The 26925-nt window shown below is 38.5% G+C and overlaps 3 protein-coding genes and 1 non-coding gene across 9 annotated transcripts; 1 reads left to right on the forward strand and 3 right to left on the reverse strand.

Annotated features, from left to right (window-relative positions):
• Positions 1-115: 115 nt before the first annotated feature.
• Positions 116-11841, reverse strand: LOC111331278 (trichoplein keratin filament-binding protein). The gene is made up of 20 exons (XM_022936349.2): positions 11622-11841; positions 10132-10249; positions 9618-9676; positions 9446-9488; positions 9079-9135; positions 8703-8771; positions 8353-8384; positions 8014-8088; positions 6556-6622; positions 5997-6059; positions 5654-5703; positions 3804-3870; positions 3572-3610; positions 2888-2959; positions 2742-2803; positions 1688-1769; positions 1411-1596; positions 1202-1269; positions 913-988; positions 116-540 (listed from the first exon to the last, which is right to left on the reverse strand). Exons 1-20 carry the CDS (start codon positions 11813-11815, stop codon positions 508-510), a joined length of 1512 nt encoding a protein of 503 aa, XP_022792084.1. The 5' UTR covers positions 11816-11841; the 3' UTR covers positions 116-507.
• An 87-nt stretch (positions 11842-11928) lies between these two features.
• Trnaf-gaa (transfer RNA phenylalanine (anticodon GAA)) lies at positions 11929-12031 on the forward strand. Its single transcript has one exon. It is a non-coding gene; the product is annotated as a tRNA-Phe (tRNA).
• A 161-nt stretch (positions 12032-12192) lies between these two features.
• On the reverse strand, positions 12193-15417 carry LOC111331270 (CD151 antigen-like). 4 transcript variants are annotated; one of them, XM_022936342.2, is made up of 3 exons: positions 15166-15417; positions 13745-14255; positions 12193-13283 (listed from the first exon to the last, which is right to left on the reverse strand). In XM_022936342.2, exons 2-3 carry the CDS (start codon positions 14228-14230, stop codon positions 12813-12815), a joined length of 957 nt encoding a protein of 318 aa, XP_022792077.2. In that variant the 5' UTR covers positions 14231-14255; positions 15166-15417; the 3' UTR covers positions 12193-12812. The 4 variants fall into 4 exon arrangements, with proteins under 4 accessions (XP_022792077.2, XP_088600065.1, XP_088600064.1 ...); XM_088743939.1 differs by lacking the exon at positions 15166-15417 and adding an exon at positions 14964-15145; XM_088743938.1 differs by lacking the exon at positions 15166-15417 and adding an exon at positions 14741-14887.
• An 833-nt stretch (positions 15418-16250) lies between these two features.
• On the reverse strand, positions 16251-26595 carry LOC111331269 (LIM domain kinase 1). 3 transcript variants are annotated; one of them, XM_088743435.1, is made up of 20 exons: positions 26488-26550; positions 26318-26408; positions 26108-26243; positions 25217-25326; positions 23648-23842; positions 23257-23365; positions 22565-22884; positions 22375-22455; positions 22142-22211; positions 21721-21807; positions 21375-21462; positions 21234-21277; positions 20934-20993; positions 20456-20527; positions 19664-19827; positions 19312-19361; positions 18589-18644; positions 18413-18460; positions 17902-18008; positions 16251-17353 (listed from the first exon to the last, which is right to left on the reverse strand). In XM_088743435.1, the coding sequence occupies exons 1-20, from the start codon at positions 26492-26494 to the stop codon at positions 17200-17202; spliced, it is 2049 nt and encodes a 682-aa protein (XP_088599561.1). In that variant the 5' UTR covers positions 26495-26550; the 3' UTR covers positions 16251-17199. The 3 variants fall into 3 exon arrangements, with proteins under 3 accessions (XP_088599561.1, XP_022792076.1, XP_022792074.1); XM_022936341.2 differs by lacking the exon at positions 26318-26408 and having other exon boundaries at positions 26488-26595; XM_022936339.2 differs by having other exon boundaries at positions 26318-26564.
• Positions 26596-26925: the final 330 nt, after the last annotated feature.

The following is a 26925-nucleotide window of genomic DNA, read 5'->3' on the forward strand; positions in this document are numbered from 1 at the left end:
TCTTATGTCTTGATTTCCTTGAAAACAGCATAGTTTAAGTTAGAAGCTTTTGATGAACTGTTCTTAACACTAAACAAACCACACAAACAAAGAGATAACCAAGCAAAGAGATTAATTCGAGAAATAACCCGCGCAATTTATTTTTATTTGTTATTTACACCTAATATCTTAACGAATTTTAGTATCGATCAAAACTTAGAGAAATGAACACTTCTTATCGTGATTGTGAGTCCTCCTCAATGAAGTGTTTACTGTGCGAATTTTTGCCCTAACACGCTAGTATTACAGCAGGAAACATTTAAAGCGTCCCTTTCCTGTCTTGAATGCTGGTAAATTCAGTGGTTACTATTTCATGATCGTGTGACAACAGATAGTGACCAAAAGCTGTCGCGCGACGAACTGTGAAGAAGTCGGCGACCTGCTTCACAAAACTTTCTTGCAACCATATGTGCGCAGTTACCTCAGAGTGGTAAAGTTAACAATCCACTTGATGCGATGGAAGTTATTCTATTCAAATGCTGTTCTCCTCCTCGGAACAAACTACGGATGCAAATTGCCGTTGTCAAATTAAAGATAAGGCTTGAGGTGACTCTGTTTAAACTCGCAAGGTAACCCGATAAAAGACAGGGCAGAATGCCATCCAAGGTTGTAAAAATATTCCTATCGCCTCATGCCAGAGAAAACGGGGTAAATTTCGGCACAAATGAGCCTCTTTTTTTTTTTTTTTTTTTTTTTTTCAGACAATGCCAACACACTATCCTTCAAACAGACGATAATAACAGCCCACTACGTTTCTCGATTCTTGCCACCCATTTGTTGGATAATGCACATATATGTATGAATAAAAAAAATTACACGAAGCAAGCAAACTTTGAGTAAAGAAACAGTTCAAAATGTAGATGTTGCACTAACCCTTGCATGAGGTCCTCTCGCTTTCATATGATCTGCTTCATGTCTCAACATCCTATCATATCCCTCTTTCTCTCGCCTTCAACAAAATGTGTAATTTACACGCACATTGAGTCTATGTGTAAAACCAGTAAACTACTTAAACTACCTTACCAAAAACGTTTGAAAGTCGCTGAAAGGCATAAGGCAACTGCCATTTCAACTACAAGCAGCTTCCATGAGTTTCATGGAAACAGAGTTTCACCATCACTCAAAGTCATAAATATTTTATTGATGATAAAAGCATTGTTACCTTTCCCGTTCTAGCTCTTCTCTCTCAATTTGTTGCATTTCTTTGGCCTTTTCTCTGCGTGAAGTTATCTGTTCAAGTTCGATAGATAAAAAAAGATAGTGTTGGAAGGGAAAAATCAGTAAGAGACGGGTTTCTACGGATGAAAGTAAAAGTTGAAGGGTAACGAGCGAAGTTGAATGAACGGGTTTTTTATTTTTTCAGATTCTAACCTGTGCTTGAATTTCTTCTTCTCGCTCCTTCCGTAATCTTGCCTCTTCACTCTTCTCCCTTGCTGTCATTCTCTGAACTTCTTCTAATTCTCGCAACAGTTGTTCACGACTTTCGATTGACTCCTGTTGCCGGCGTTTATTTTCCTCCATTTTGTTATCCAGCTGTTTTCTCCGAACGTCTAAGACCTAGCAGAGGACAAGACAAGCTGTTAAAAAAAATATAACTTTATGAAGAAATCTCAAAAAACAGATGTAAACAACAATGCGCTCTCCTTACTTCAGCCATCAGTCTCTCTCGGGCCAGTCTTTCCCGTTCCCACTCTGCTTCTCTCTTGGTCCACATTCGAGCTGCTTCATCTCTATGTATCACAAATTTACGACAAATAACCCTTACATCTTTGAGAGTGACTAGCATCTAATTTCCCCTTACAACATCACCCCTAAACCACATAATATGGTCACGTGAATAAAGAAAATGATCACCAACTACAGATGCTCAGGATTGTTCAACAAATTCTCCTTGTCAGCACTTTAGACAATGTAGAGTAAACAGTATCAGGGCTTAAAATAACAGCCGGTTAACGGCCAAAGTCCGGTCAAATAAACGCTTGGTCCGGTCATCTCTGAGAAAGGGTGGACATTGTGTCCGGTTCATCACGCATGAAAAGAAGAATTTAAACCCGATCTAAGTTGGAGTTTTAAATGCTTTAAAGGTTCAAAATTATTGGCACTCTTAGGAAAAAAGAGGGAAAAGATAGATACTAGACCAGACCAAGAACTTTTGACAACTTTTTAATAACGGATCACAACGACTGTACAGTAAAAAGGTATTGCAAATTTTCACTTTATCATTCATCTATTTGTCGCGACATTCAGCGAGTTTTCCGGATACAAGTGTCTATAATCGGATACTTATGTCTGAATCGGACACTAGTGCCTAAAATCGGACACTAGTGTCTGAAATCTGTATTTGCGCCTGAAATCGGACACTAGCGTCTGAAATCTGTATTTGTGCCTGAAATCGGACACTAGTGCCTAAAATCGGACATTAGTGTCTGAAATCTGTATTTGTGCCTGAAATCGGACACTAGTGTCTAAAATTGGAAACTGGTGACCACAATCAGACGCAAGTGTGTAAACTTAGTTAAGATTTTTTCCAACGAGTTGATAGAAGGGTGGAAGTTTGCTGTATGAACCTCTATCATAAACCAAAGTTAAGCAAACGCATCGCAACCTAGCATTAGTCTCCAAACTTGGTCACAACTGCTATGAATGTTATATTAAGGCTTGTCAATAGTTACAAACTACAGTTGCAATATTGTTACCATTACCTGTAGAGCATGTCTAACTCTGCTTCCCTTTGTTGTTCAAGTTTAAGTTGTTGTTCAACAACCTTCAAAAGAAACATAATAAGTATATGTATCTCAAACTTCTTCCCAGAGAAAAACATTTTGAAATAAATTTCAAAAACTGTTACCTGTCTCATGTATTCTGCGTCAGCGCGGGCTTTCTCTCGTCTTGAAGTCTCGATTATTTTATCTTGATCTTCCTATTCATTAAAAGAATTGAGACAAAGAAAACCAGCTTTCCACTTGCAAGGTTAGTAAACGAGTCTAACCATTTAATTTCTGGTCAATCTGTATAAGACCATATTCATCCTTAGATCTGTCATACCAAGGATATAAGCTAGAATGACGATCTTCTTTGGAACTGTCTTATAACCTTTTAAGCCTACAATACAACAGTTGCGTGTTGTTTACAAATTTTCATAAATCTGATCTCCACATGATTTCTGTTAACACTGGTTGAGAAAGTTTTTCCTCATAGATATAGATTTCTTTTAAGAAAAATCTCGTATTTCTCGTATTTGGTAAATTGGGAGGAGAAAATAAGTTCTCTTCATCGGGTTGTGGCTTAAATGGTATGATCCTTTTCAAGCAGAAACTTTTAAATGCCCATAATTGGATTTATTAGTAATTTTCTGAGCTGAGAACTTGGTTGTTTTCTTGAAAGCCACTGTAACGTAAATTGCAAGTCTACAAGCAGTGTACGCAGTGTGCACCTATACTTTTGAATCACAATAAACAACTAAAATGTATAATTTAAATTGAGCTAACTCTATTTAACAGAAGCCTCTTTGATAAATACAAACGATGTCTACCTTCTTGGCCAATGCTTCTAAAATCTTCAAATCCAGCTCCTGAAAAAATTCAAGGGTTATAAATTGTACTTACGCAAAGAATCTAGAAATTCTTGTCCTAGAATTCATTCTCAGAGTAGTCATTGAAATTTCATTTCGGAGTAAAGGATGAACGTTTAAAATTTAAACATGAAGATAACTTTTTGTACTGGATATTTAAATCAAACATTTATTGTGAGCAGTCACCTCTTACCAAAGCCTCTTGTATCTCTTTACTCTTTCTTTTCATCTGAGCTTTATGTTGACGGATAAGGACACGCCTAAAAAACAGTCACAAGAATATGACTGAAACATCATCTTCACAAAATTGCAAGACATCGAGAGTGATTCACTTAGGTTAATCCAGTGCCTTGTTTCCAGTGACTTAGATCCTTAAAATTGGCTGACTGACTGACTGACTGACTGTCCCACTTACTGATCAATTGAACACCTGACTGTCTTACTTATTGACTGACCAAATAGCTGAATGACTGACCAATTGACTGACTGAGTCACTAGCTGACTGAATGATTGATTGCATGATTGACTCAGTGACTGAGCTAACCGCCTCCTGCTTAGCTCAATGGATAGAGCGCTGGACTGTCGTGCAGGAGGTCGAGGGTTCGAGCTCCGGCCGGACCAACACTCAGGGTCTTAAAATAATTGAGAAGAATTTGCTGCCTTTCTATAACATCAAGAAATGGTTAGATATTTAGTCTTCTCGGATAGGGATGATAAATGGAGGTCCCGTCTCCTGCAGGGTTGGGGTAGGAGACGTTAATTTCCCACACACGAGATTACTGTGTGATGGATGTCCTCCCCTGTGGTGGGAGAGGTGGGTTTACAGAGGGTCATGTGTTAGAAAACTCTTTACTGGGTTAATCATGTATTTACCCTCTTGAAATAATGAACATTGTATTGTATTGTGTTGTACTGATTGACTCAGTGACTGATTGACTCACCGACTGATTGACTCAGTGACTGATTGACTCACTGACTGATTGACTCAGTGACTGATTGACTCACTGACTGATTGACTCAGTGACTGATTGACTCAGTGACTGATTGACTCACTGACTGATTGACTCACTGACTGATTGACTCACTGACTGATTGACTCACTGACTGACTGACTCACTGACTGACTGACTCACTGACTGATTGACTCAGTGACTGATTGACTCAGTGACTGGTTGACTCAGTGACTGGTTGACTCAGTGACTGGTTGACTCAGTGACTGGTTGACTCAGTGACTGATTGACTCAGTGACTGATTGACACAGTGACTGATTGACTCACTGATTGACTCACTGACTGATTGACTCACTGACTGATTGACTCACTGACTGATTGACTCACTGACTGATTGACTCACTGACTGACTGACTCACTGACTGATTGACTCAGTGACTGATTGACTCACTGACTGGTTGACTCAGTGACTGGTTGACTCAGTGACTGGTTGACTCAGTGACTGGTTGACTCAGTGACTGGTTGACTCAGTGACTGATAGACTCAGTGACTGATTGACACAGTGACTGATTGACTCAGTGACTGATTGACTCACTGACTGATTGACTCACTGACTGATTGACTCAGTGACTGATTGACTCTCTGACTGATTGACTCAGTGACTGATTGACTCACTGACTGATTGACTCAGTGACTGATTGACTCACTGACTGATTGACTCAGTGACTGATTGACTCACTGACTGATTGACTCAGTGACTGATTGACTCAGTGACTGATTGACTCAGTGACTGATTGACTCAGTGACTGATTGACTGAGTGACTGATTGACTGTGACTGATTGACTCACTGACTGATTGACTCACTGACTGATTGACTCACTGACTGATTGACTCAGTGACTGATTGACTCACTGACTGATTGACTCACTGACTGATTGACTCAGTGACTGATTGACTCACTGACAGATTGATTCAGTGACTGAATAACTCAGTGACTGAATGAGTGGTGGACCGACTTGTTGATTTACAGAGTCATAAACCAAATGATTGACAAACTGACAGACTAATCGTACAATTCATTAATGAACTAACCCAAACTCTCGTTTTCTTCTTGCTTCATCCAGCAGCCTTCGATCTTCCTCCTAGGATCAAATCACAAGTTGTAGTAATCCTGACCACATTCAAAGATTATTACAGATGTGAATGTAAGTAGATCTATGAAATTAAACAATTGTCACTCAACCACATACACATACATGTTACAACATTGCAAGGAAAGGACCATCAAGTTAGGGCTGGTAAAAAGGCAAAAGTGAACAGCCACAAAATCTGACCATGAAATTCCACTTCGTATTTCAGTGTTCATTTTAACACCAAACAGTCTTCATAAAAACAGTCTGATTAAAAGAATCTCACTATGACTGTGAAAACTTACGGCTTGTTCTAGCCTTCTTTGTGCTTTGAGCAAATCTTCTTGCTCCTGTTTCAGCATTTGAGCCTGCCAATAAACACAACAACATTTACATAGTTACAGACTGTTTACCTAGTTCAAGAATAAATTCCCAGTCACAGACCACATCTCTTTTTTCTGGACAATGAAACATGAAATCATATCTTCTCCTTCAAAGAGTTTAAATTTTGGCAACATTTACAAGTGATACAGCTAATCATCTTTAGCTTGCATATTTGGTTTATTAGCTTGATCCAGCTTTAAAGATGTATTTATTGTTTCAGTGACCTTTTCATAGTTATTTTAGATACGGAGAAAAAAGCATTTAAATCTTGGGTTATCAGTCATTCACCTGGAGTAATATTGTCACTCTGAGGAAAGTGCAAGGCCAGTAGGGTATTACAGCAGGGTTGTCATGGAAAAAGGAAAAATCCAAGGAAAAATCCAAGGAAAAATCCACCTACCCCCAAAAAAATATTGTAGGATGGCTACCCTCACTACACTGAAGACATGACAAAGAGTACAGTTTACAAACTATTAATACCTCTTCATCTCTCAGTTTAAGTTCTTTCATTTGTTTTCTCAGATCTGCAGCAAGATTTTCTTGTTCCCTAATATGGTTAGGGAAGGAAATAAAGATATTGTCAAACATTTCTAACTAAAATGTAAGAAAAGTGATCAAACATTTGGTTATGTAGAATTGAAGTGTTTTGTATCCAAGCTCATGGCATAGGAAGCATTAATCTATGTTACATTTTATTTATTTATTTAATCTTTATTTAAACACAATCAATTCATCAGCCTATAAAAATACATATCACATACGCTAAGATATTTAAAATTAAAACTACATACTATTACACTAAAGCTGTTTTCCCTGAATGCCATACGTTAGACTTAAAGAATGTCATTGATCTTACGTTTAAATAACCCTAGAGACTCTGTGTTCCTTATATCGCGCCATTGTAGCTAAAGCTTTTTCTGTAATAATTAGAGCGCGGTAGTGGAACATTAAGCTTATTTTCAGAGTCCCTGAGGTCATAAGCAGAGTCACGCCACGTAAACTTTGAATATAGATACCTTGGAGCTAGCCCGTGCAGACATCTAAACATCATGGTGGCTTACATAAGAGAGGCTTACGTGTGATATTTCTCCTCAAGACTAACATAAAGGGGGTGGGGGCGGGATGGTGGGGTAAAGCTTAATTTTAGAGAAAGTTTTAAAGTGCCACTTCTGTTACCTAGGTCACTAAAAATAATTGGTTGTTTGGAGCAGACTTACAAAGTGCATAATTTTTGGAAAATGTCAGTGATGGATTTGCACAAAGCAGTAGTAGACAGTCAAAACAAGAAAACATAAACAACTCTTTTGGATTTATTGTGCTATAACCACAGTGGTCTTTCTTTCCCGGTTCTCAAAATAAACAAGTCATTCCTTATTCTTAAAAAAGAGAAATCACTTTGCTAAGTGTATATATTAATAAATCCTTGATTGACCAAGCTTGTTTGGTCAAGATGGCTGGATGTTAGTGTCGTTCTTTGGGCCCTTTTTATGGCCCACGACTTTGTCTTGGCTCATAAAAAAAACGCAACAAAAGAACTCTACCAATATCCAGCCATCTTCTTCTCAATGAGGCATATGTACCATGGATTCACAAGATTACTGGACCCCACTCAAAAGGCAAGGCAGTCCATCAGTCCATAATCTTTGCATGGAGTTTCCTGGAGAGAACAGTATTTCCCACTAATAATTTTGGCTCTATGTTACCCCTCAATGATTTGAACAGCCAATGGAACAAAATCACCCTTCAAGAGTTCAATTTCTGACCATTTAGCAGTATATTGAAAGAAATAATTTTTGGGGGGGATATCTGTGTGGTAGACACTAAAACAATTATTCACCTCAGTGTTGGTAAAAGTAGTGGATATTTACCTCCACGTTGGTGAACAATTGTTAACTACAGTGTAAATAGATTGGTGGTCAGCACCACATTTAAACAAACCTCTTCTTTTCTTCCTCTTTAGCTCTTTCTTTCTCAAGAGCAAGTAACCTTTCTCTTTCCATAACAGCATCCATTCTGTCCATCAAAGTATGGGAACAAAATTAGTGCACCCTGTACATGAACCTGTTTCTTCGGTGAGTTTTGATTGAGTGTTTTAAAGGTAAATGTAACCCTGGATTCCATGTAAATGCACTTTTGACACTATTGAAAATTGCTTGTGACAACTGAGAATATGATCTGGCCTCAACTTGCCAAACACACAATACACTTTCAAGTACAATGCAGCTGAACTACCTACATGTAGGTAACTTAAGTTACTAGTGCTAACTTAACACAAACCTTCTGTCTTCTTGTCTTGCTGACTTCAGGTTCTAAATTGAAAAAGTGAAGATCCAATCAATGAGAGGAGAATAGAACTAGGCAATTCAGGAATGTCCCTGACCACCAGCTGATTTTTGTCTCCATTCCTCTCAAAGCCAATTTTTCACACTACCATTTCTAGCCTGACAGGCAGGACGTTGCAACTGAGAAACCAAGATGTCATTACTAGGTCCCACCATGACACAAGGTACTGGACGAATGCAACAACCATCGACTGGACATTTTCTCCAGCTCCATCCCTTGCAATTACTTTTAAAAAGATTTCATTTGGAATAGAAACTCAGGCAGAGTTAAATGTAAATCCTTACCTCTTGCCGGTCAGACACTTGATCAGCCCAGCTGTTCACTACATGTTCTCTAAGCTGGTCAGCTTCAATCTACAGTGATAGCAATAAGAAAAAAATCAAATAGCGAGGGTTTTCATTTGGAAATGAAGCACCAGAAGTAATGTGTAAAGTATAAGGAGAAGGCCATCAAGATATAGCCACAGAAATAAATAGCATTACTTGAAAGATCTTTTGTCTACATATGTAGACTACTGCCAGGTGCAATGAAAAAATATCACAATTGAAGTACAAGTTAGTGTTGAATTTCCAATCATGACCCAAATAATTAACTGGGTCATTTTATAAATACTTATTGATTAAATATCCAGAGCATCTAACAATCACTGCAAATGCTTACCTCTCTAAGTTCTACAGCATTTTGTTTCCAATGATCATACAACTTTTGCTCAGCAATCTGAGAAGGTAATTCAATTGGTGCATTGTCAAAAATATATCACACTACATAGTTCCTTAAGACCCTCATTAGTGCACACAATACAATAATGGCAAAGCGTAGCTAAATCACAAAATAAGCATATATATACTGTAACTATCCACAATAAAGTAATCACAGGCAATTTTCGGAGAACAATGGGGGATTTCAAGCTGTTGAATGATGTCTTTTTAGTGACTTTACTCAAGTGTATGACTCACAAAATGAGCTTGCGTTTCTTCCCAAACACTGACATACCCCATTCAAATGATAAAAATGATAAAGCTCAAACCTCCTTTCTTCTGGCTTCCTTGTCAGCTCTTAGCTCATCAGCTCTAGGTAGAAAAGCACACTTCATAAAAATTGAATAGTCAGTTAACAACATCGTAAACAACACAAAACAGAGGAACATGTTTACTCTTAACATTACAGAGTGATCAAAGGAAGCTTTTTAAGTTACAAACCTCTCTTTCATCTGTAACAGTCTACCAGCTCCACCTAGTCTTTTTGCTTTAAGCTCTTCCTAGAGATTCAATTTAAAAGCAAATGGAAAGGTCTATCGTGAATGTCCAATACACAATTGACCTTCAAAACCAATGTGTTCACAGTTTTCCTAGTCGTAAAGTAAATGTTTCCTGTTTTCTTACTCTAAAACTGACCACCAACTACAGTCTTAATAAAATGGGAGTAGCGTTAAAGAAAGATTTATTCAAATATCACTAATTCTCTCCTTTTTTTGTAGTTTTGCCACTGAGGACCGCGGGCTTTGGTACTTGTTTTCCTTTAGTGGCCATCTTTGTTATTATTATTATTATTAATTATTTCATTTGATGACTTCTTACTGATTATTCAACTGTTTTAGGATCAAGAACAAGTACAACGAATTCATTTGGGTTAAAAGCAACTCTGAGTCTCAACTACAGCAACAAACACTAACTTGCACTACAGTCAAATAGTTAACCTTGTTTTACACCTAACCTCATACTCTTTAGTCTCCTTTAACAACATTTCAGACAGTCTTTTTCTCCTCTCTTCTAATCTTTGCTGTTTATCTTGTTTCATGTTCTTCTTGTATAAACCATCCAGTGCTTGCATGCTGTTAAAAATAAAATATCTTACAGCCACGTGGCAAAGTCTGACATTTCATTTAATTTAACGACCACAAAGATGACTTCACTAGTTCATTCTACCTTAAGTAGTGTCTCGTGATCAACTGGAAAGCATTCCCTCATTGGCACAAAGAAAATTATGTGGTAGGTATACGACCCAAAAACTACCAATTGTATGTAACCTGTATTTTGAGCTGAAGTAAATTCCGTAAGAGCATAATTCTTCTGAGGATAGTTTGGCATAGCATGAAATTGATTATTGTAACAGTCTTTTGTATGGGCTGCCCAACTACCAGCTTAACAAATTGCAGAGAGTTTTGAATGCCTCAGCCAGGCTAGTTTGTAATGCATCTAGGTTTTGTCATGTCTCAACCCTTCTTCGTGGTCTGCATTGGCTTCCTGTTAAAGCCCAGATAGAAATTAAGATTCTGCTTATTATGTTCAAAGCAATTCACAGCCTTGTTCCTAAATATCTATGTGATTTACTAACATTTAAATTGTCTTTATATAACCTCAGATCTTCAGATAGTATTTTACTTTCTATGCCAGCTACTCGATCCAAGATGTTAGGTGATCGAGCTTTTATGGTAGCAGCGCCAAGGCTCTGGAACTCTCTTCCAAAAATAACTTCGTGCGATTACTAATGTGAACAGTTTTAGGGCACATATTTAACAATTATTCGCCGAAGGCGAGGTGAATATCGTCAAATAATCCCAGAGAGGAAGTCGAGGGGATTATTCGACAATATTAACTGAACCTGGGGCGAATAATTGTTTTAGTATAATTTCAGAGCTGAACCACAGAGAAATTTCTAAAATCATAACATTTTAGTAACATTTATTAACATTTTAGTTAAACATTTTATATAAACCGCGCGGAGCGGTTTATATAGCGTCATATAAGGAGCTCGACCAATCAGATTGCTGGAAACTCTTTGTTCAGCTCTGAAATTATACTAATAAGACTTATCTTTTGAAAAATTTTTATCGATGAGCAATTTTATATTCAGTTCTATTCTCAATTTGAGATATTATATCGTTTAAGTTAATTTTTAATTTAATCAAAAGTATAGTGCGCTTTTGATCATTGTATGTAAAAAGCGCACTATAAATTGATAAATTATTATTATTATTATAAATAAATGTTACCAAGGAGACAAAATTTTTATGGTCATGATCGACACATACCAATTCTCAAATCAGTAGCTGTAGAGCTTTAGAGTAGAGGAAATAAAGGGAAAAAGACTAAACTAACTAAACTATGACTATTGACATTAGTTAGGCTGGGTAAAAATGATAAGACAAGCTCAGCATTTCCGCATTTAAGTAGTAAAACCTACAATATCCCGTCTGATCTCACCTGTCTTCGTACGATTCTCTTGATCCCCACACTCGTTGTTTGGTAGTTTCCACGTTAGATCTATTGAAATATCGTGCGTTGTTATCCCAAGCTTCCCTTCTTTCCGCTTCGAATTGTGTTCTTCGAACAAGGTGTCCTTCATTCCTGTTTTTGTAGTTTTTCAGCCAGTACGGCTGTAAAGTCGGAAGCGCCATTTTTGTTTTGTGTTCGTTACATCAAAGCGAGGCATCACGAAACGCAGCCGCAGTAGAGACAATATTATTTGTTTTAGGTTTATTTAACCAAATAGTGACCACACACTTTAAGCGCCGAGATAGCTCAGTTGGGAGAGCGTCAGACTGAAGATCTGAAGGTCCCTGGTTCAAAACCGGAGGGTTCGTATGAGCCCTGAACAATCCCGGGTCTCGGCAGATATTTTTTTTCTTATTTTTTGTTTGTGTCATTGGAAATAAGATACTCAGCAATTTCAGAAATTCGAATAAGCTCAGTTAATGACTAAACTTGTTACAGATAAAATTGGGAAAAACTTTCTGATCTCGAGTCACTAGTAAATGAACTACTTACGATAGCAGAATACCAAAAGAATCGTTTAATATAATCAAGGATCCTGGCATTGCCTATTACAGTTCAAATAAAATGTAAATGGCCCCGTGAACCTCGAGGGAAGGGGAACAGTCAGTGAAAGAGGAAGAACAGCTCAAAGTATTAATGGCTGTGGAAATATCTAGTAAACGGAGAGAAGAAAAATAGAGTGGGGCACTAGCTGAATAAACGAAACATCCCTTTGAAGGAGAAAAGTCTGGTTTCACTTTTGAAGTGCTCTTTCAACAAGCTTTTTCTTCCCTCAGCATGTTTTATTTGTAAAAATACAGTGTAGATACTGGTCACGCTGAAATAGTTTCTGCGCAAAAGCCTGCGTATGCTGGATCCCTAGGTGGGACAAAAAAGAGGGGAGCCCCTCCTTCCAATCCCACGCTGGCCTCTTTACTTACGGACATTTCAGTTATAGTATAAATCAGGATACTCGTCCGAAATTGTTTTCACATGAGTGAGAAACATTTGTAACATACATGACCCCCTCCTGTCAAGAAATCAAGAAAGGATTGTACAAAAGCTGTTGGGAGAAACCTTAAGCTCGAGTTGATCCTCTGGTAAACTTTCCCCCGAGGGGTAGGAGGCAATGATTCCTGACTATCCTTCAGATTTGTCGAGTAAATCCTTATTAGAGTAAGAGGGAAGGTCATCATCATTCTCGTCTTTATTTAGGTCCTCCCTTGATGCACGCAAAGCCTTCTTAGAGGGTTGGCGCCGTAAGGATCCTGATGTGCTGGGAGCAGAGGAACGTCGACGGCCCTTATTCGATGAGCTCGACGACAGCTGATCATCTGGCTCCTCTCCCTTTAGAGCGTCCTTAGGACTGAGTCCCCGTGCGGCATTGAAACAGAAGCAGAATATGATGCAGCATAGTAGGGCGAACAAGTTCAGAAAACCGAGAGCTAAACCTACCCCTCCCACTACTTTGAGTTTGTCATCGTAGGCGAAATTTAGTCCCGTACATCCTAATATATTGATGAAATCCATGGGGTTCTTTAAGTCCAAATCATTGCCACAAGTGGTTGTCGGGAACTTACAGCATGACGTTGGTACCCTGTTGTTCACCCCCTGGGGACAAATTAGTCTCCGGTTAGAATGCTCACAATTAACCGGCACACATACGTATGTTACTTTTCGGAAAGAAGAGTATCGGCATCTCTCTTCTCATAAACCGTTATGATTTGTTTGCTTTCCATCAAAGCGGCGCTCCATGGCTTGGCTAAATCAGGAACATGCAGAAATTGACGGAAAGGATGACTCGAGTCTAGACAACAATCACTCCACATCTCAGAAATATTAAACTGTTTAAATTGGCCTATTGACAGAAGCTTCACTGATGGACATATTTCGGACGACAGAGCACACTTTAAAGGAGGAAAATACCAAGGGCTTCTTTCAGGATGTGGTAAATAGTTACTTGAAGTTACAATTTAAGGAGAGAAAAAACGCTAAATTTCGTCTTAGAACAAGACATATTTTTAGCTTAAGACGCTTAGCTTAAGAGATAAAAAACAAATTTTTCCACCAACCTGAGCTGCTGCCCATTTTGAAGTAAACCAATCACGATAGTCAACAATTCCACAGCAGGCGTAAGTCCGCTGGATTTGATCGAAGGCTTGGGTGACTTTCTCGTCACTTCCATACTGGGCCAGCATTTGCTGACCGTTGCTTAATTTCTTTTTACCGACAATAATTTCACTCTTCAACGTAAAATACACTATCCCCATGATGAACTCGACGAGAAACAAAATGATAAACATGATGGCCAGTAATGTTAGAAGTCTGTTATTTTCTTTAACTACTGCAAAGATAAACAGCCCAGAAATGAAAAGTAAGAATACTAGCAGGCCAATTCTGAGTCCATAATTCACCGGGAACGCAGCGGCTTTCATCGTTAGATAATCTCCGAATGGTGTTGGTGAGGTGACAGCAAAAATGATCAGAGAGAGGCCAGTCAAAAAGAAGAGGATGAAAAATCCGAGGATGGACCATTTTAGAGTATCTTTTGCCTCCATGTTACTTTAATGATCTCCTTGATATCTGCAAGAAATAGGAGAAAACGAACACATGAAAGGTGAAAATCAGTTAAAGGAGCCACAGGACACCTCCGATGAAAAATGCATTTTGTCGGTAAAATCACCATAATGGTGTTCGAAAGCATTGCTAAGTGTGACTTCTTTGGCATGGGTTTAGTTCCAATGTTGTACAAAATTTCTGCAAAAGATGAGCTCGCTCTCTGGAGGCACCATTCCATCTTGACTACAGACAAAGCCATAACGACTCTTTCAAAGCCGCATAAGTAACCTAACTGTTGCAATATATATTTCCATTCCTATAACTGCCTCTTATGTCAAGTGTGTCTGTAATACTTTACCCTCTCTATATCAGGGCAATGGTCACACTTAAAACAGTACTTTACAAAACTTCGGTTTCACGTTCACGTGTTTTCAGCCACAACTCGTTTTGTTCCCAAACTTTAAACTAACAGTATAGTAGCGAGCCTAACAAACAAACACCCTCCTTACCTAGGTGAACCAAAGAGAATTAAATCATTGTTAAGCAAGCCACACCTCACCCACCAAAAAAAAAAAGCCTCACTTCATCTAGTCCGTGAACCATATCAAGTTAACGCCCACTCCTTTGAATTGCGAGTTGAAAATCGAGAACTAGTCCTCTACTATAAGACCGACGAGTACGTAAATGGATTGATATCAAAAGATACAGTAAACATTGCAGTAAAATGGACACCTGCCGCGAGGCACTTTGTTCTTCCTCTTATCTACCCCTGATCAGTCGATGGAAGTTAAATAATTCACCACAACTTTAAAATTTCTCGGAAGTGTTGCTCCTGCTAAGGACTTTGGTTTTAAAAGCAATTCAGTGAATTCATCCGAGGTTGAATCTCCTTCACGAACGTTAATTGTTTGGCATGGAAACATTAGTTAATTACATTGATTCTTAGCTCAAGTTGAAGTCCCATTCATTCATTCTTGATTCGCGATCAAAACCCAAATCTGTTGGGGAGAAACTCCATCCATTCCAATAATCCCAAAATAGACGACTTAGCCAGAGCCAGACGAATATTCGTTGTGACAGTCAATATAATGCGATGTCAATCCGCCATTTTCTAGAAATCATTTAATTTTAATGTTGGCTAGAAGTTTCGGAGCAGGGAACAGGTTGCAGAAATCTCTTTGTGATTACTCGAGCGTAACATATGTTTATAAATCAATTTGCTAAGTAAAACAATTGTTGACAATAGTCGTCATCTTAGTCTATAAAAAGATTTTAGAAACAAGCAACGGGTACCCGAGTTTACAACACAAGTCAAGATTGTGTTCTTCACATAACATGGCAAAATCGTTCAATTCTTGAAAAGATTTCAGGAGCCGTTTTCCAAACATGTTGAATAAAAGTTTGTGGTCAGGGAATGTATCCGAACAGCTTTTAGCCTTCTGTGCTATAGTCAACCATATTCCACGGAACTTGCAATTTGGAAACTCCTTGCAAAGATGGCCTTTCCTGCTAATTTTTGTGTAGCAATTGTTAAATATTCTTTAAGATGACATATGAAACGTCACTATACGAAGTTGCTGTTAAAAAATTCAATTTAATTGACCAACCTCGGATTGTATTTGTGTAAGGCACCCTAATCTTTGGTTAGCACAATTTCTCAAGAAGAGAAAAGGAAAAGCAAAACTAAACAAAACAACAACAAATTGCGTTTTCCCGCGCAAAAGAAGTTAACCAGTTTTAACTTGAGTTGTGATTGGTCTATTTGATTAATACTTCTGGTTTTCCGACACTGGTGAAAAAAGGAGAAAAAAATTAAAAGTATCCTATTTCACAGCTACAAAAGTAATTGCCAAAAGGCTTGCGGGCTCTTTATCTCGTCATATTCTCGTACCAGGGTTTTTCTCAAACACGGTGGAAAACACCTTGCCTGACTAGGAGTTGTAAGCCCCCCACCCCCCCCCCCTCCCACCACCACTGGTTTAACAAACACACTGCGACGGGGAAACTAACAATCATAGGTAGATGTTATAACTCTTGATTTTATTAACCTTCGGTGACACACGACCGGTCATTGTGACCGGTGGAAAAGTAAATAACAAAATTCTCAGACGATTGGTTATCCCACGTCAGAAAATTGACGCGGTATCACAATTGTTGATAGTCAGTGCGTGCTTCTGTAAAAGGAGAATGAAAAAAATAAACCCAATTACAATTTAGCGGTGTAGGACAATGTGCTCTGTTCGAATATCAAATTCATTTATTTTTCCGGAATTACCCATCTAGTTCTCAGAGCCACGGGAACCAGTTTGAGGAATGTCCATCTCAGTTTGAGCCGCAACTCGTTCGTTTTGTCGATATCGTGAAGTGTTTTCTTTCAACCGGCCGATCAAGTGACAAGAATCATCCATTTCTCACACACCCTTGTCATTCAATTTACAATCCAAGGAGTTCACGACTTTAAGAATGCGACTAGAGACGTAGAAACTGAGAAAAACGACTGTAGTTACGCGCATTGTTTTGTCTCTTTCAGTGTCAACGATCAAGCTACTTTCCTTTAAAAGGGAACAGCACGTGCGAACGTCACATTCGTACATTTCACCCAAGAGGGTGATGGTGATGGTGAGGGTGAGGGCAAACAGACAGAAGCCTCAAAACTAGCAGAGATTGTAATCTCTGCTAGTTTTGAGGAATCCACCAAGGTATATTCACATTAAGTAGAATCCACCAAGGTATATTCACAGGACAGTTAAGCTCGCCACAGGAAGCCCAGTAGGATAGGCTGAATATGGGTCGGTCGAATCCTTTCCAAACTTCGTAAATGGTAAAGTTGTCGAGAGGGAAGGAATCCAAGCTGCTGCAGTGCTCTGAAAATTTCCCAAAGACAAGCTTCGGCAGAGGCAAACGATTGTCGTTTTGTGCAATCCATCTTTTCCTGAAAGCTTTGGCTACGATTGAGGAACGGCCTCGTTCATGTCTTCTCACTTCTTTCGTTACTTTCACTGATTTTTCTCATGAGAGTGGCGGGTAGAAGAGTGAACTTCATGTCAGATGGTAAAGGTAAACCAACTTCTATATGAAGTAGTAAGGACTCGAACCACTTCTCCAGATCACAAAACTCGGGTCTGTTAGACAAAGACACAAATACTTCAAAAACACGCAAACATATCGTCGCCATCCAAGGAGGTCGAGAAAATCTCAGTCAAAAAATGCCCACATAATTTCTTTTATTTCTCTGCTTCCCAGAAAGCGCATAGGTGTTTTGGTCACACCAGACCCTAGGTGCGAACATCCGCCTTGATTCAAGCTCTGGATTGACCCCAACACTCAAGTTACAACTGTATTCCGCTTTGGTTGAAGAAAAGGTAATTTTTTTGGACTGAGTGAGGTAAAATTCAAGACTATTTCACCTGACCAACGAGCCTAGGGCCGAAAGAAATCTTGTGTAACAGGAATGTCTTAGGCAAACTACCCAAGATATATTGGCTTAAAAGTTGTAATATACAGAGTTGATTCAATCTGTGGTTTGACCAGCATCGGAAGAAATATGATTGGGTACTTCGCCACAACGGGTGATTTTATAGCTTAATATCGTGAACCCCGTTGTTATTTGCAACACAAAGAATTACGTACTTTAAGTCTGTAATTCCAAGTAAGGAAACATTTCTCTTACCTCTTGTCTGAGTCCAGATCGCAGCAAAGGAAAGCTATTTTGTAAAATAACTCGGGACATCCCTCGCAAAACTCTTTACAGAATTTCTCTTCGTCAATTCCAAAATTCTGTGGACGCAGAAGCGAGAAAGTTGAAACCATGATCGAATTTTTTAAGAAAGCATTGACACTGACCAGATGATATTTCTCCACATTACCCACAATCCCATCCTGCAAAATCTTAATTTTCGTTACTCCCTGGAGCTAATTGTTTATTCTCCCATGTAATACAGCTAAAAGGACGTCGAAATTATTTCAATATATCCAGCTTGTAACTATGTCTACTATCACCACCTTTTTACTGGATATTGTAGTGAAATTTGGAGTAGATCTGTGCCAATCGCTTCGAGGATGAAACAGCTAATTCCAAGCGTTTTCTTTAAGTGTGTAAATTGGAAATACAAGATTAACCAGGCGTAATCAAACTAAAGCAACCAGAATTATGAAACCGAGAGGTTCAAGAAACTACTTACTGATAATCGAGGGAGGTAGTCTGGATCAGCCTTTACTCGGCCAATTATCTGAAATAAAAAAGGAAGGAGGTGATAGTGGACCCTCTAGAATAAAGAAATATGGAGTTCATATGGAATTTGAACAGGAATGACACGAAATGACATAACAAATTAATGGATGGAAGTAACAATCATACCTCGCATGTTAAAACCCCAAATGAGAAGACGTCGACCTTTTCATTGTACGTCATTCCTAAAGAGATAAATGAGACAGGTGATGAAAAAGGGCGCTTTGTAACAAGCAAGGCAACACTCGACCTAAGACGTCCATCTTGCCGGAGCACATTCCCCTTGAAAAGACAAGAAGCGACTAGAAGTATTGCTACTCCCCCAAGGCGGATGCCGGTTCGAAGATGGGCTGCCCCCACTTCCCCCTCCCCCCGCCCCCTTTCAGCGAGGTGGGAGTAACCCAGCAATTTCAGTGAAGCAATCCTTTTCTTACTCACCCCTCCATCGGAGCATTTCTTCACCAATTAACTCCCAGAATTAACAAACGTGTAACTTCTCCCTATCATATCCATGCATTATCCAGTAAACAGGTAACGAGAATACTCAAACTTATAAGGTAGAAGTTGTTATCTTAATCTAGCCCCCAAATCTCACCACCATTTTACAAGGAAATGTGTAGCAGCTAGAGGAGAGAATCTAACATTTAGATCTTGGGAGTTAGAAGTTTAAGGTTTTCCCGACAACACACCAGAGTCCATTGATACTCATAGGAGGAGAGAGGTCTTGTGTGGAATGTAGAATGTACTGCTCACACACACACACACACACACAGACACACACACACACACACACACACACACACACACACACACACACACACACACACACACACAAGTAAGAAGTAAACTCACCCAACAACATCTCAGGAGCCATCCAGTACGGGGAACCCACCACTGTGTACCTGAGAATCGATAGTGATTTACAACGTTATAGTTGGATTCAGGAGGTAAATATAATAGTTCGCCTTTCGAACTACTTACAAATTTTAAGTATGGCCGATGAAACCTAAAGTTGCGAATCCTCTGACGCAAATAAAGACCTCAAAAGAACTTAAAGGATATGTCAATACACAATGGAAAAGACATTCAGAACAAGAAGAACAAGCTTATTTCGTCTCCATGTACCAACTACTCGCATCTAAGAAGCTTGCCACTGGGCTACGATCATTTTCTCCAGATGAGAACCATTGTAAAAGCATCACACCTTTTCTTCGGAGGAGGCGGTCTGTTGCCGGTAGAGCTAAGTGATTTTTGTCCAGGGGAGGGAGGCATGGTCGATGATATCCGATCAAGAGGCGATAAGGGTCTGTCTCTAACCACACGAGCCAAGCCAAAGTCGGCCACAACCACTGACATATCACCTGACTCCTACACATCATGAAAGAAGGAGGACTATAGTAAACCTAACACATGGAACCAGCGCAAACTCGATCTAAGTCACTGCCAAACACAGTCGAAAAAGCGGGCCTTAAACCTGTTCTAATATCATGTGCGTTTGAGAGATAAGGATACTTCGGTTGTGTGACTCCTGTAAACGCTATGTAACCAAAGCAATCTCGGATTGCCCTGTTATTTCCTGATTACGCTTTGTGATTTATCCAGAAAAATCGCGCTACCTTTTAAACCAATCAGATCCAAAAATAAATTCGATAATCACTTTACCAGTTACGTTTTACGCGCTTCCGTCACTGGCTTTTGTTTTCTTTCTTCTGATTTCCCGCCGTAATGACTATGGTTTAGGTTGTACGACACTCATTCTGAGTGCGTTCTGAAGGGTCCTCGATATTTTTTTTCTCGGCAATCAGTATATTTTTTCTCCCAAGCCAATCACCAGCCCATGATTCCGGTTGCAGAGTTGCTTCGTTTTGTCTGGCCGAGCGACACAGCTTCGGTTTTTGTATAAAAGATTTCATTTATGTAGGCCAGACCCGTTTAAGGAGGAAAAGGGTAACAAAAGATCACCTTCACAAAAAAATCATCAAAATAGACATTATACCTTGTCGGTTTCAACCAGACAATTCTTTGAGGTTAAGTCTCTGTGCATGACGTTCATTGAATGGAGGTAAGCCTAGGAAAAGGATTGAAAAAGATTAGTTAAAAAAATTATACAATTAAATAACAAATGCACCAGAGATGAATTATTCTGACACAAGACCTTTGGTGAAAGTACAATATCGAGTATACCACAAGAAATTTTCTAAGATTTAAAATCTCCCGATAGTAAAAGTAAATTCTTTGAAACTTTATTTTTGTACTTGTAAATTTAAGAAGAATCTATTTTATTTCTATGGGTTTTTTAACCTTCTACTCCTTGATCTGAAAGCTTATTCTCCCAACTGATGAGCTGGAAATTCTCTGCTCACTAGTTGTGGGAATTCAGCGTTATATCATTTCTTTTATTCTCATTACTTAACATCTTGACAGTGTATCCGGATACCAAGGAGAAATTATATATTAGAACTTCTCCAACTCACCATTCCTGCCGCTATGTCTTTTGCAAACCTAATCCTCTGTAACCATGGCAGTTGTTTACCCTTGAAGGAAAGCAAACTTCTGAAATAAGTTTGAGTACTGTCAATACAAAACTATGATCTTACGAAAAGAGTTATCCATGACAAGCATTCAGATTATGTGTTGACTGCTCCATGTAGAGATGGGAACATAAGCAAATACACATTTTCACAGTAGTTCACAAGTCCCATGCACATCTTGCAAAATCCCATGTAGCTCCAACTTTCTTAGAGTTAGTAGAGCAAAAAAAAATCATTTCATACCTTATCCTTTAGGACTTGACGCACTGTACCACCACATATATACTCTGCAAAACATCAATGTTTTAATCAACAAAGATAAACAATCTTATCATTTCCTTCAGTCTTTGCAAACACAATACATCCACTTAGCATAAGGCTTACCAGTAATCAAGTTCAAGGTCTGGTCTCTGTACAAAATCCCTATAAACCGCAGTACATTAGGATGATTTAAACTCTTTAGCAAAGCAACCTAAAAAAAATTCAAAATTTTCTTTTAAGAGCTAACAAACAAACCCCTCTCGATAAAAAGTCTCTTCTTCTCACTAATAAGCCAGCCCCCTCTCTCACAACACTCCCCCCCCCTCCCCATCTTAGGTGGTTTTCTACAGTTTTTTCTCAAAATTTGACGGCATTGGGCATCAAGTTTCTCAGTAGTCCTACATATGCTGTGCAGTTAATAGTCCTTAGTCCTTGTCCAATCATGATTTTTAAGGAAAATGTAACTTACCTCTTTTAAAAAGCTGACTTTAGCTGTCTCATCATAATTGAGAAGCTCTTTCATCACCATAACCTCTCCACTCTGACTCTGTGTCACCTTGAAAAAAAAAATCGTATTCCTGAAACTTGAAACTAAAAAAAACGGCACAATTATTTAGCACACATGAAAGAATGCAGACGAGATGTTGATTTAAGACAAACTATGATTAACTTCCTGGTTGATCTTAAGGTTTGATCGCATGAGTAGTCCTAAAAAGGACCCTTATTGGCAACAGTAACTGACATTTCAACTTGCCAAGCAGAAGCCATTTTCAAAGTCAAGTTACCTGAATTAAGAAAATGGTAGTCCCTTGCAGAATTACCTTTATTCAGACTATCACACCAAAGGTCTGATCAATTGTCCCCCCTGGGTTGAGTCATTTGCTGCATACCTTTCTAACTTGTCCAAAAAAGCCTTTTCCAATCACATCTCCAATGATCAGATCACAAGGCCTGAAGACCCTTTATAAGAAGTCAATTACATAGCATCAATTAACTGACTCAGAGGTTAAATATACCCCCCAATGTAACCAGCAAATTCTGAGTTGGACTAAAACGTTTTGAGGAATTTTTTGGCAAATAAATGATTAGATAAGTAAACAAACACAATATTGCCGAGTCTTACCTGTTAGCAGCAGTCTCTGACTTGAATGACTGAGCTCTGTGAATTGCAGATCGTAACTTGAAATTGTCAGACAATGAATTGCTGTTGAAGAAAACAAAAACACATTTAAAAGCTTAAAGAATTTACCAGTATCTTGTCATCATCAGATTTTTGTGACTAGTTTTCGCAGAAAAGCGAATCAAAGAATTACCTTCTAGGAAGTGAATTTGATCGCATAGCAGGCTTCGATGTCTTCTTTCCACTAGCATCTTTCAAAGAATCTCCCTCCCCATTAATCAGAGGGGGGTTTTCTGAGGATGCTGATGTTTGACAGCGCCGTAGTTCCCTTCTGGAAAACAGAGATATGGACCTATTACGAAAGCTTTTATCTTCAGCAGCTGCCTCAGATTCAAAGTCAGAATCAACACTGAGCAGTCTGCACTGTTTGGGTTTCAGGTCCAGTCCACTTGCATTTCGTTCAAGTGTAATTTCAGTAATCTCATTTGATTGGGACATCAGGAGAGTAGCAACCTATGGGGGTAAAAAAAATGCATAAAACACTTTTTAACTATGATTGACATTTGTATCTTAAAGGATACCAAACTGCAAAACCAGAAGATGCTTAATTTTTTTAAGTCTTTTACAGTGTCAGCTATATACATGACTCAGGCTACCTCCATAAATCAGTCATTCTCAGCCTCTTTCTTCTTCACAAAACAAGTAACTATCTTGGCACATATTCAGTGCAACACACATGCTTAGTATGGAGTCCCTAAGACTAGGTCTCACTATATTTTTAAAGTAAATAGCTTATTCTGAACCACCTTGGATTTTCAAAGGATTTCTCCACATTTCCTAATTACCCCAATTACTACACAGATTGATTACCCATTCTTTGATTACCTTGTCAATAGTAGAGGGAGACACAAAAACTTTGTTGACCTCCAGTACCACATCTCCAATCAGGATATTTAATGTATCACAACTCTGTGACTTTGTGGTTGTTCTAATCCTTATGACAAGGAAAACATTTCTCATATCACATACAAAGTACAGGTATGCCACCAAAATTAAAGTAAATTCCATATAATAATTAATAAACTTGAAGTACCAGTACTTTAGACATCCACATTTTGTTTTGCAATTGTAAATACCACAAAGGGTACTAAAAGAGTAGACAGACCATCTACCATTAAAATTTATTTACTGCACATACAACAAAGATATTTGAGATCACAATCAAGTGAAAATTTATATGTTCAAAGAAGATGACACTGAGACAAAATAAGAGTACCCGTTGATCACAAGAGACATCTCAGGTTCTTTCTCCAAACCTCTAGACTTTAGAGACCTCTTTCTTTCTCTCTTCAAAATTTCTACTTCAATTTTATGCTTGCTCAAAGCTCCAGGATTCAGATTTAAGTGATGAACAGCATGCAAAGAAGGGTCCCACCAAGACTCTTCTTGTCCTTTTGTGAAGCACATACAGCTAGGGTTAAATATATTTCAAATATCATAAGAAAAAAATTGCGGATTATTGTTGCAATGCAATTCATTTATCAAAAGATACAATGACATGTAATTGTTGTTCATCTTGCAAGGTACTAAAAGCCAAAGTGTAACTTCTACCATATACCACCCCCAGGGAATGATCAAGAAGTCATTTCTCCTTACAGTATTGGTACAATATTGAGAAGGAAGATAACGAGAAAATAGAAAAACATCTTTTGGAACTTAAAATTGTAACAAAGATACATACATACATACATACATACCTACCTACCTACCTACCTACCTACATACATACATAGGGTAATTGACCACTCCTCATAGGGGCTTTTCAGGACCAACACCCACCCATCCCACCCAGGGGAGGATATCCACCACACAGTAATCTCATGCGTGGGAAATTAACATCTCCTACTCCTAACCCTGCAGGAGACGGGGCCTACGGTTTATTCGTCCTTATCTGAGAAGACTAGAATATCTATCCATTTCTTGATTATAGAAAGGTAGCAAATTATCCTCACTTATTTTAAGACCATGAGTATTGGTCTGGCCAGGGTTCAAACCCTCGACCTCCCGCACCACACAATCAGGCGCTCTAACCAATTGAGCTAATGGGGAGGCAGCGTAGATCAAATAAATGCAAGATCAGATAAATGCAAGATTTGCTAATAAGACTTGGGAGTACAAAGGTAAAGTGAACCACCACCCTGCAATTTCTGATTCAGCTTCAAAATCTAGTCTTTAAAATTCAGCTGCTGGTAGAAACTTTTTACTTTTAGTGCATTATGTCCACTAATAACGTGAGTGAGTATTGATCCCCATATTAAGCCAAGGAATAATGTTCTTATACTGCTGGAAAATCCTGTGGTATATATCCCTTCATGAGCTAAATATCAATGAGCTTATCAATTTCCAGGACTTTCAGATCCCAAGGTTTATTTATAATTGATAAGGGTGGGAGGGGAGGGTAGGGGGAGAGGTATTACAAACTTATTGAGGACCACAATGTAAACTTTGTGTCTCTTCTGATTTCTTACTCATGTGTTATGAAAATTGTAAATAGTAAAAAGTTCTTTACTGTGAAGAAAATCCTATATCTAAAAAGGAAACTAATCCCAGTTCCTACTTGCTTATCTCTCATTACATATAAAGTCTTAAAAAAAGGAAATTAAGAAAAGCTTCCAAATAGTACTACATACCTGTGTTTTTTAAGTAAACTAACTCTTTTTGTTTAATGGAGAGAGTTATTGGTACATGGTCATATGGAGCATGATCTTTGAATCATATTTCATGTATATCTTTGCAATATTACTAAACTACCATGATGCTGACTAAATTATTTGAAGCATAATACCATGTCAGTCTATGTCGTTCAACAAGAATGTAATCGTCTTCTTCTCCCAAAAATTGCTGACAGTTTCCACATGAAAAACATTCAGTGTGGAATTTATGATCAGCTACAACCTGATGGGGAAAATTTAGAAGAAACAGATTCAATACAAGAAGTTTGTTTTGTTTTCCCAGATGTGTAATCCCATGTTCCCATGTTTGTATACCCAGGCTTTGTGGCCCTTACTGTATGAGGTAATAGTGTGCCTGGATGCAACAGGGATGGAGAAAATTGCAAATCACCAAGTTCAAAATTTCTGGTTCAATTTTTCAAGTTTTCAATGTTTGGTAGAGCCTTTCAATTACCAGTAACAAAATGACTAATTTTTGTTCCTTATCAATATTGACACTAAACAAAATAATGCAAATTACATCAAAATCTACTTTTAATTCAGCAGGTGACGAAGTTATAATTTCCTGTTACTGTTACAAGAAATTTATTTTAATTCAAATTTGGGAAAGTTGCTGAAAGCTGAAATGGCCCATTTTGTAGCATTCCTGGACACAATAAGAATTTGATGTACACTCGCTCTATGATGCGGAAAATTGAAAAGATTAAAAAGTTTTAAATCGGTAGATGAAGAAATACAACCAACATTAAGCGTAAAATATCACGCGCAATAAATTACAATGGAAGAGTTGGATCAGTGAATGAGGCTCATGTAAAGTATTCGCCCCTCTAAAACTAAGGAAACTATTCCCAACAACAAATCAAGATCGATTCAGTAGATGAACAGGTTTCATCAAAACCACAAAACCACAAAAGAATTCTGCGAGTACAAGATTTATACGTAGACATACTCAGACATACTTAGAGAACGAGATGTAACACGATAGATTATAGCATAATCCATACCATAACAAGTCCACTAATTTTTTGCTCGCAGACGTGACACTTCGATCGGAATTTTTCCGTGTAGTCTTTTCTGCAATAAAGCGTCTTGCCACGAGCATAATAGACAGACGACAGTTGCCGTTTACACTCTGAGCACCTAAAAGAAAGATTGTGTTAGGGAAAAGGCATCCGGACATAAAGGAATTCAGTTTCCTGACAAAAGGAACTTACTTGAAACAGTTGCGGTGCCATTTGCTGCATAGCGCCTCTATGGGAATCTCATCCTTTTGTAGCGGATTGCCACAACTTATGCACACTACGCCTTCCATGCGAAGCAAAGCGAAAGATATAGGACAGACTTGAGCGAAGAGTAAATGCGTCAATGAATAATATTGACTAACCTGCCATTTTTTTATATCCCAAACTACCCCCTACATTTTGTCGACGGGTGATATTTTCCGCACTGTAAACTGCAGCCTGGCCTAAAATCCGCAGGCCTGGCCGCTAAATGTTCCTCAATCATCTATTCCTAGCTAGGTCCTCAAAAGCTAAAATAAGATGAAATCAAAACGAAACAACAACCACTCAGCCGTAAGCCGGTAGTTTCATGTATAGTGGAGATGAAAAAAAATTGGCCATTTAGAAAACTAACTGCTTTTGATCGGAAAACTTGCGGCAGTGATGGGTACGAGAACAGTAATCGTACACCTGAAAAATAGTAGTGTGGGACTAAGGGACGGGATCATAGTAAGTTATTCTTAAAGACCAGCTGTAGCGTGCGGGTGCAACTGCACTTTCCACTCAAAACCAAGATCTACAAACAAACGTGAAAACGTCAA

This window comes from Stylophora pistillata, chromosome 13 (assembly GCF_964205215.1).
Source record: "Stylophora pistillata chromosome 13, jaStyPist1.2, whole genome shotgun sequence".
In the NCBI taxonomy this organism is placed as follows: domain Eukaryota; kingdom Metazoa; phylum Cnidaria; class Anthozoa; order Scleractinia; family Pocilloporidae; genus Stylophora; species Stylophora pistillata.

Bases quoted from the DNA above. Each gene is read 5' to 3' on its own strand.
- LOC111331269 (XM_022936339.2), bottom strand. From the start codon at position 26,415: ATGGAAGGCGTAGTGTGCATAAGTTGTGGCAATCCGCTACAAAAGGAT. The intron at 22,885-23,256 runs GTAATCAAAGAA...TTACCCCCATAG, and splicing joins CTCCCTCTACTATTGACAAG to GTTGCTACTCTCCTGATGTC. The intron at 21,463-21,720 runs GTAAGTTACATT...AATTTTTTTTAG, and splicing joins AAGTCAGCTTTTTAAAAGAG to GTTGCTTTGCTAAAGAGTTT.
- LOC111331270 (XM_022936342.2), bottom strand. From the start codon at position 14,230: ATGGAGGCAAAAGATACTCTAAAATGGTCCATCCTCGGATTTTTCATC. The intron at 13,284-13,744 runs GTTGGTGGAAAA...ATTTGTCCCCAG, and splicing joins CAAAATGGGCAGCAGCTCAG to GGGGTGAACAACAGGGTACC.
- LOC111331278 (XM_022936349.2), bottom strand. From the start codon at position 11,815: ATGGCGCTTCCGACTTTACAGCCGTACTGGCTGAAAAACTACAAAAAC. The intron at 6,060-6,555 runs GTATTAATAGTT...GTTTATTGGCAG, and splicing joins TTAAACTGAGAGATGAAGAG to GCTCAAATGCTGAAACAGGA. The intron at 2,804-2,887 runs GTAACAGTTTTT...TTTCTTTTGAAG, and splicing joins ACGCAGAATACATGAGACAG to GTTGTTGAACAACAACTTAA.